The sequence below is a fragment of the Monodelphis domestica genome, chromosome 2 (genome assembly GCF_027887165.1).
Source record: "Monodelphis domestica isolate mMonDom1 chromosome 2, mMonDom1.pri, whole genome shotgun sequence".
NCBI lineage: Eukaryota > Metazoa > Chordata > Mammalia > Didelphimorphia > Didelphidae > Monodelphis > Monodelphis domestica.
The window spans coordinates 56,981,371-56,990,111 of NC_077228.1; the positions used below are offsets into that span (position 1 = coordinate 56,981,371).

The following is an 8,741-nucleotide window of genomic DNA, read 5'->3' on the forward strand; positions in this document are numbered from 1 at the left end:
TCTCTCAATTAAAGAGAGAGAGAGAGCTGTTCATCCTGGAGATTTTTGTATTCCTGCTCACTGCAGATCAACAGCCAGAGACCCTTTTTCTCCCTTAGCGTAAGTGGAAGAACCACTCATAGAGAGACAGCTAGATAGCACAGTGGATAGAGCTGTGTTGGGAGGACCTGAGTTCAAACTTGACCTCAGACACTTCCTATCTGTGTGATCTTGGGCAAGTCACTTACTCCCAATTGCCCAGCCTTTACTGCTTTTCTGACTTGTAGCTGATACTTCCTCTGACTACTATCTAAGGCAGATGGTAAGGATTTAAAGAAAAAAAAAGAAAAAGAAATACTCACAGAATACCTGCGGATGCTCTGAAGAGCATGTAGGGATTGCTCTGGCTGGGCAATACTACGTACTCATATCTTTACATAAGTATGTTGGAGGTATTTGCTGCATATTTTGTCTTTTGCACCCCTTTGCTTTGTGTGCTTGAGGTCGGTGAGATTTATGTTATGACCCTGGCTAGGAATTTTGCAAAATGGTTTTTAAATAAAAATGTTTTCTTCTGCCCTATTACTCTGGCACATCTGAAGCAGGAGAGGGTCAGAGTGCCCTCAGTTAGTGTTTGTGTTCCTATGACCATAATCCTCTGAGAACCATCTGTTAAAACTGTGTCCAGCAAAAGAATTATAAGGGCTGGTTTTACAGCTGCTATAAACTACATTATAACTTGATTCTGTTTCTATGGACTCCTTGAGCAAGCACTCATCTTTACGACTGAGCCACAAAATTCTTTGTCCAATTGGCTGGCTCCATTACATCACTTTTTCCCCCAGATAGTATAGGATAATTGTCATGAATTCAAGTAAATGATTGTGTGGGAACAGGGGAACTGTCAGCTCACGCCAAAGGTACTCAAGGGGAGTGTTGATCCATCGCAGGAGCAGTGTGTTATAGCAGATAAAGTGTTGGTCTTGGAGGCAGGAAGACTTGAGTTCAAATCCTGACTTAGACACTCAGTAGCTTTGTGACCCAAGACAAACCAATTAACCTCCCTGGATCTCAGTTTCCTCTAAAAGAAGGGGTTGAAAGCAGACCTCTGAAGTTCCCACTCAGCAATAAATCTCTAATTCTATTGTCTCTGCTGCCTTTAATTACATAAAGTCTCAGTGCAGTGATTGAAGGTAAAGACAATACCAGAGTGTCACTGATGCTGATGATTGCTTCTCCTAGCTATGCTGGGCTGGGCTAGGCAAAGCATATTAAAACTAGATTCAGGTACAGTACATTTTCCGACATGGGGCTCAAAGTGACCCGTATCTTGGTTATTAGAAGGTTTTCCATGCCTTTTGCGCCTCTTCTGTAAGTGTGTGACTCCTTATGGCTTATTTTCATGAGATTCAAATAATCAGCCTTCTATTTGTGTATTCTGGATGCCAGCAGGAGCCAGAGAGAAGCAGAATTAAACCCTGGCACCATGCAGAGCTGCTGGCTAAACTGCTTTGCAGCAGTGGTAACCATGGGCGGTTAAAGAATGGCTGCGGTGCTAGCAGTCTGGACAATCATTATCCTCTACCCCAAACCTATACCTTTTCTGAGCTTCTCTATTTCTGTTGAGGGCACCACCATTCTTTCAGTCACACAGATTTGCAGGTCCAGAATCATCCCTGACTCCTTACTTTCATTTCCCTCCCAAATCCAGCAAAGACCATTCTACCTCTTCAGAAAAGACCACAAACTTGCTGCCAAAGGGCAAATGGGCCAACAGAACTCCCCCAACCAGGTTAAATGCATATACATACATATATCCTCATATATATAATATTTGTACACATGGTCTCTTTTATCTTTAGAGCAAAAATTGTTTTCATTTGGTCTTTTTTTTTTAACCTTCCTTTCTGTTTTTGTGTCAATTCTAAGGCAGAAGGATGGCAAGGGCTAGACATTTGAGGGTAAGTGACTTGGCCAGGGTTACACAGCTAGGAAGGGTCAGAGGTCAGATTTGAACCCATGTCTTCCTGATTCCAGTCCTGGCATTCTATCCACTGTGCTAACTAGCTGCCCCTCATTTGATCTCTATATCGCCATTGCCTAACACAGTGTATGGCTTGTAGTGGGGACTTTCTAATTGCTTGGTATGATTTATATTGGCTCCCATATGTCTTCAGGGGGAGAATGAACCTCAGTCAGGGTATGAAAGATTTGGAATGAGGCCTCCACACAGGTTAGCCCATAGGAACTCAATGATGCTTGGAGGCATTTTTCTAAATTCTTTAGTACCTTCTGTCTGATATCTCAACTCAAGAAGGGATCCAAAAGACATCTTATAGTGTGTGTATTTTCCATGGTCATGCTAGTGCCATTTATCTTGTCTTTTTTTCCCTGGGATTTTGAGGAGAAGCAATTGAGAGATTTAATCAGGGAAATCGGTCAGTGATGAAGTTACTATTCTTAGAATCAGCTAGCCAACATTTGTATGAAACTTTACAACAAGGTCTTCTCCTTAACCCCAAAAGTATAGTTTCCCAAAGGTTCCAGGAGAGTAAAGATCTCTGGAAAGATTCTACTGGGCTCCTTGTCTCTTCATTGAAAGAATGCATGACTTGCTTGAGTTAAAATGTTGATGGATGACTGGCCCCAGGATTTTCCGATTAGCCTATAACGGAGAGCATCTTCCTGAAGCTTTTTTTCTTTCTTGGAATAGAAATCAGAAGGGAGAGAAAATAGTAGCTGCCAATAACAAGGCATCATTATTGATTACTTTATCTTATCAACCTTGTCTTTATTAAGCTCAGAAAAAGCCTTTTATGTCATCCTACTTCCAGACCCTGCCCACTCCCATTCAACATTTTATTCCATCAAACATTTATTAACACTTTCTCTGTATAGAGCGTTGTGCCATGAGCTCATAAAGATGCAAACTTTAGTTAGGACAGCTAGTAATGCAGTTTATCTTCTAAGTAGAGGAATACGATACAGAACCAAATGGCTGCCATGCTGAACAAACGTAGATCTGCAGATTCTCCTGTACTAGAGTTCTCAGATTATCTAGTCTAATTCCCTTAACAAATGAAGAAATTGAGGTCTGGAGAATTTAGGTGACATCCAAAATTTTCTCATGTCATTTGTTTTGTTCCACAAACTCAAGAGATAAAGATCTGAGTATGGTTTTAGGCTGCAGGAGGAAGACAGGGGTTCAAGAAAATTGAAGGATGAAAGATAGAAGGATTAATTAAGGGGCACTTTTTCCCCCACAGGAAATGGGTAGGAATGGATTAAGGGCAGAATATGAAAGATAACATATATACACATATACATGATGTCCCAAAAGTCTTAGTGCAGTTTAAAGTTGTTTTTTTAAAAATATATTCTCTATATCTATAGGATATAAATATTTCTAGTTAAGTAGATACATACCAGTATCCATGCACACATTGCATTTATGTGCATTTATGTACACATCTGCAAGTAGATACATATATTTATATCACTCCACATATTTATATCACTCCATATTTAGAGATCTGTTAGAAACAGATAGGTGCACATATATTTCTAGATGTATATAGATGTGTGTTTGTGTAATATACTGTATTAACTACATTTGTTAATTGGCTTCCAAACGTTTGTCACAAAAACTTGCCAAGAGATGCTTATACGCTTTCTAAACGCAGTCAAAATGAAGTAAATTGGGAAAATCCTCCCTGTTGGGATTTCTGTCTGCACCAGGGAGACTCAGGCAGAAGCGCTAGCTCTAGCTTAGGGCAGAGTTTAAATATCCTGAATATGCTGAGCCAAGACTTTGCAAGAATGTGTAGCACCTGGCACGAGTACTTTAAAAGCCCCAGGAGAGAGTCCCCAGTTTCTTAAAGGCTGAGCAGCAACTTCTTTGGCTACAAACTAGGTCAGTGTAGAGAGAAGGTGGGAGCTTTCCCGTAAGTCTGGCTTTTCATCGTTTTTAATAACAGTTTCAAAGACAAGCAGAGGAAGCAGGCTGATCATTTGCTGAGGGATTTCCTACCTGGGATCAGATGATTAGGCCCCAAGATTCTGGACCATCAGAAACATTTCCACCATGCCCAAATTCCCTAGGCAGGACTCTAAAATAGCAGGGGGGTTGAAAGTATTCATAGAGAAGGAATTCTTAACCAGTGTTGGATAGATCCCTGAATAGGTAGATTTTAGGGAATCCATGGCCTCAGAAAGTAGGGGAAATGCATGTCTATTTTCTCTAACCTTTAACTGACAGCATTTCCTTCACTTATTTAAAAGCTTTATTCTAATGCCAAAGGCTTCATGAAGACAGCCAAAGTGGTCCATGGCCAACCAAAAAGAAAAGCTCTCGTCTGGACACTTAAATGGAGGATTCTAGGTGACTATCCTATCTTTGGATATTTATCAACTGTGGGATCATAGGTCTTAGATCTTTATGAGGCCTTAGATAGTATCTAGTTCAACCAGCTCATTTTTAGGCGAGAAAATTAAATGTTTTCCTTTTTATGTTTCAGAGTATGGGTCCTATTATTGCTGGATCAGACCCTCTCAGGAATAATAGCGTATATTTCTAAGGTCCTTAACAGATTATATAGCATATTCTTCCCAATCAACCTGCTGTATCACTGTCTTCATTTTACAAATATGGGGACTGAAACTCAAAGAGGAAACAGGACTTGCTCACAAGGGAAAGACAGAATTAGAACTAGAGTCCATACTTTGAGAGATATGAGAAGACATCTCTCTCTGCCCCTTTACCAAGGATGGGATCCACTGGATGAAAAATGGAATATGATGTCATAATTTTTAATATTTTTAAAATTTTTATTTAATTTAATTAATTAATTAAATTTTTAATATTCTGATCGATTTTGATGATTTTTCTTCAAGTTTAAAAAATTATTTTGTTATAAGGGATGTCTCTCTAGAGAGGGAAGGGAAAGAAATTAAGTGATCTAAAAATAAATAGCTACATATATATTTAAAGAACCCATTATTCAGGCATACTACCTATCAGATCCTGAGAAAATTATTTTGACCTCCAAGGTTCTCAGTTTCTTTATCTGTAAAGTGATGGGGTCCCACTGGATGGCCTCAGAGGTCACTTCTAACATTGATCCCTTGGAAGTATTTTACCTACAATATCTCATTGGATCTTAATGGACCATAATGGCATAAGGATAGTGAAAGTAGGAACACCCTCATTACTTCGATAGTTACTGAGGTGATGTAATATCTCCAGGATCACCACTAATAAGTGGTCTTTGGTCTTCAAGTGTAGGACTCTTTCTGTTACACCATGTTGTATCTCAGAGAGCTGATAGCTCTGGAGAAATGGACAAGAGGCTCAACTTCCTGAGAAGTAGCATAGTATGGTGGATCTTGTGCTAGGTATATAGCCAGGAAGATCTGGGTTCAAATTTTGCCTTTGATTCTTATTAACAAAATGATATTGGATGAGTAGTTTAATTTCTAAGACTCAGTTTCCCCTAAAAAATAGGGCCAATATTTGTTACACTCACCTCATAGACTATTGTTAAGCTCAGTGAGATAATACATATAAGGAGGGAGCTTTGCAAACCTTAAAAAGTATGTAAATGTGAACGATTATTAAGGTGATGAATTAGCAATGAGAATATATTATTTCAGTGAAATGTTTATAGGATTTAAATGTTTTGCAGTTATTTACACATCTATGAAAATGTGATGATTTATAATATTCTCTGATACATTCTAATGAATAGTGAAGAATAGCATGTATTTATATTAGTGCTTTAAGTTCTTTCCAAACAATTGAGTAGTACATGTTATTATTACCCCTCTTTTACAGCTGAGGAAAATGAGTCACATTAAGGTTAAGTGACTTGCTGAAGGCCATATAGTCAGTAAGTGTCTGAGGTAAAATTTGAATTCAGCTCTTCCCAATTCCAAGTCCAGCAATCCATGCACTATACCATGTAGCTGCATCTAGTTGAATAGTGGACATTAGTGAGATCAGTCCTAGGATTGCACTGGTTATTTATTATATGGCAAAAAAGTGGAAATTTAAATGGTAGATTCACTGTTTGTACTGACCCAAGATGAGTATATTCAAAAAAGTTATTTAAATGGAATTTGTTACTGGTTTGCAAAGATTTTGGCGATATAATGAAAATTCAACCTTCAGCTGCCAACACTTTCAAGATGACATTTCTTTTTTTTTTTAATTTTTTTATTTTTCTAGCAGACAATTTACATAAAATCCCCCTTTAATTTAGTGTGACAAGTTCCCACAATAAACTACTTAAAAGAGCAGCTTTGGTCAAGAATAGAATGAAACAGCCAATCAAAAAGACATCACTGCTGATTTTTTTTAAACCAATACGATCACCAATTATGTTCAAAAAACAACAATAACAAAACATCTGCAAGGGGTATTTTCTCAGTGTTGGCTTGTGGTAGGGTCTTTCCCATCTTCATGCAAGTGCTCGAGCTGCATTCTATCAAATGTCTGTCATGCTAGAGAGTGGAAATACAGCTTCATATGATTCGTAGCCCCTGGATCGAAGACTCTAAAGTCTTGAAATCCCAAATTGTCATAGCTCCATCAATGCCGGTGTCGCAAAATTTGCGGCAGTCTTGCTTGTCCACTTCATAAATAGACACTTGGGTGATACTGTTTTGGTGTAGTGTGTCTAGAGCAGTGTTGCGATCCTTGGTTGTGGCTCTCTTGTCCATGTTGCGGAAGTATTCCATGGCAGAGATGTTGCGCTGAATGCTCTGTTTTGGAATGTCTAATTTGGAGACGAAGGTCAAGGGGCCACGATCATCATAATTAAACAGCATCGGGCAGCAGTCATGGCCAGCAGCCACCACGCTATTCTCAGAGACAAATGACACACTCAGGAGTGGGAGGAACTCTGTTTTCAGCTGTGAAACCATCATATTTTTAGAGGCATCAGCAACTGATACAGTACTATCATGGCTGACCCAAGCGAGGTGGTTCCCACTGGCAGAGAAACTGACCCCATGGACCCAACCACCACTTCCAGTACCACCAAACTCTGACATCAGTTGACCAAAAGGCATCTTGGTACCCCATGGAGTACTGGCTGGTTTTTCATCAACTTCTTTAATGTAGACAGAAAATACTCTGCATTTGAAGTCACAAGATCCAGCAGCCAGCAAAACATTGTTGGGGTGCCAGTCCAAACTAAGGACAGTAGAACGAATTGGCTTTTTTATGTGTTTGCTCACCCACTAGTCATTTTCAGACTCAAAGTAGCACACAGAAATCAGTCGAGCTCCACTACCTACAGCAAATTTATTCTCCAGGGAAGACCATTTCACAAAGGTGACTGCACGATTAATCCTCAAGATCACCAAGGTTGGCTTCCAGATTCCATCTTTCTGACTCCAGACATAGGCATTGCGGTCTGCCCCACAAGTTACAATGTGATCGCTCTTGGGAGCCCAGTCAATACCTGTGATATGTCCATTGTGCTCCTTCAGTTCATGGGCTTTCATCCATTGGTTCCCATTCTTCTTGTAGATGTGGACTTCATGATTATTAGGACTAAGGGTAATCTGGGTACGGTCTCTGTTCCAAGCATGGCAGGTGATTGGCTCTAGTAAAAATTGATGTAAGGACATTATTCTTAGTGTTTTCAAAAGGGAAAAAGCTGGGATGGGGAGGGTGCGGACGGGCCCCAGAGCGGAGGATTCGCGGACTCTGGTCAGTCGACGTGAATAAGCTCCAGCGGGCGGCAGGAGGAAGACGGAGGCCGGGGAGATGACATTTCAAATTTCAGACAAAGATGAGAACTTTTACTGAGGATGGAAAAGAAAACAATTGGATATTAATAACAAAAATATCCACAATAATAATATCAAAAATGTTATCTGATGACATTGCTACTCATAATTCTTTTTTAATTCAATTTCATTTTTCAGTTTTAGTCTCTCCCTTGCTCCTTCCAGTCCTCCATCCATTGAGATGACAAAGACAAAACAAACAAAAAAGTAAAACACATTACAAATATATATAGTCACATGAAACCAAAAAAAATTGTTTCAATATGTAAACTGAGTCCATCGACTGGAAGTAGACAGCATATTTCATTATGAGTTCTTTGGAATTATGGTTGTGTTTATTTGCATTTTTCCTAATTATTAGTAATTTGACCATTTTTTTCACATAGCTATCAAGATCTGATAACTATTCATCTGAAAACTGCCTGTTCACAGCCGTTGGCCATTTCTCAATTGGGGTATTGTTCCTATTCTTATAAAATTCCACTTATTCCCTTTATATCTCATAAATGAATCCTTGATCTTATTTTATTTGTCTTTTTTTAGTTCTGAGTGCAGGGAATGGAGTCCCTGACACAGGATCTGATCCAGGCTGGATGTTGTAGCTTAGCTCAGCAAGGAAGATCTGAGAAGCCAGTGTGCTAAAATGCTAGCTATTCAGGGCTTTAGATTGGAACTTGTTAGAATAAATTCCTGTGCAAGAACTAAATTAACTTGTGAGCATGATGAATAATCAATATTTGTTATATTGAATTGTTAGAGCTATGAATTTATCTAATTCAACCCATTCATTTCCAGATGGGACAATTGAGACCTTATGAGGTAAAATAAGTTATCCAATGTCCCACAGGTATCAAGCAGCAGAATTGGGATTCAGATTTGCTTCCCTTAGCGCTAAATCTAGTACTCTTGCCATTCATTGACCAATGCGATCACAAGAATCCATGGAGGACTCTTTTGTCTGCCAA

The 8,741-nt window shown here is 39.2% G+C and overlaps 2 protein-coding genes across 2 annotated transcripts; both read right to left on the reverse strand.

Annotated features, from left to right (window-relative positions):
* Positions 1-6,501: 6,501 nt before the first annotated feature.
* On the reverse strand, positions 6,502-7,050 carry LOC100012645 (actin-related protein 2/3 complex subunit 1A-like). Its single transcript, XM_056815469.1, has one exon. It carries the CDS (start codon positions 7,048-7,050, stop codon positions 6,502-6,504), a length of 549 nt encoding a protein of 182 aa, XP_056671447.1.
* A 171-nt stretch (positions 7,051-7,221) lies between these two features.
* LOC130457089 (actin-related protein 2/3 complex subunit 1A-like) lies at positions 7,222-7,744 on the reverse strand. The gene has a single exon (XM_056815470.1). The coding sequence runs from the start codon at positions 7,612-7,614 to the stop codon at positions 7,222-7,224; it is 393 nt and encodes a 130-aa protein (XP_056671448.1). The 5' UTR covers positions 7,615-7,744.
* Between the last annotated feature and the right edge of the window lie 997 nt (positions 7,745-8,741).

Coding starts and splice junctions, on each gene's coding strand:
- LOC130457089 (XM_056815470.1), bottom strand. CDS start 7,614: ATGTCCTTACATCAATTTTTACTAGAGCCAATCACCTGCCATGCTTGG.
- LOC100012645 (XM_056815469.1), bottom strand. CDS start 7,050: ATGCCTTTTGGTCAACTGATGTCAGAGTTTGGTGGTACTGGAAGTGGT.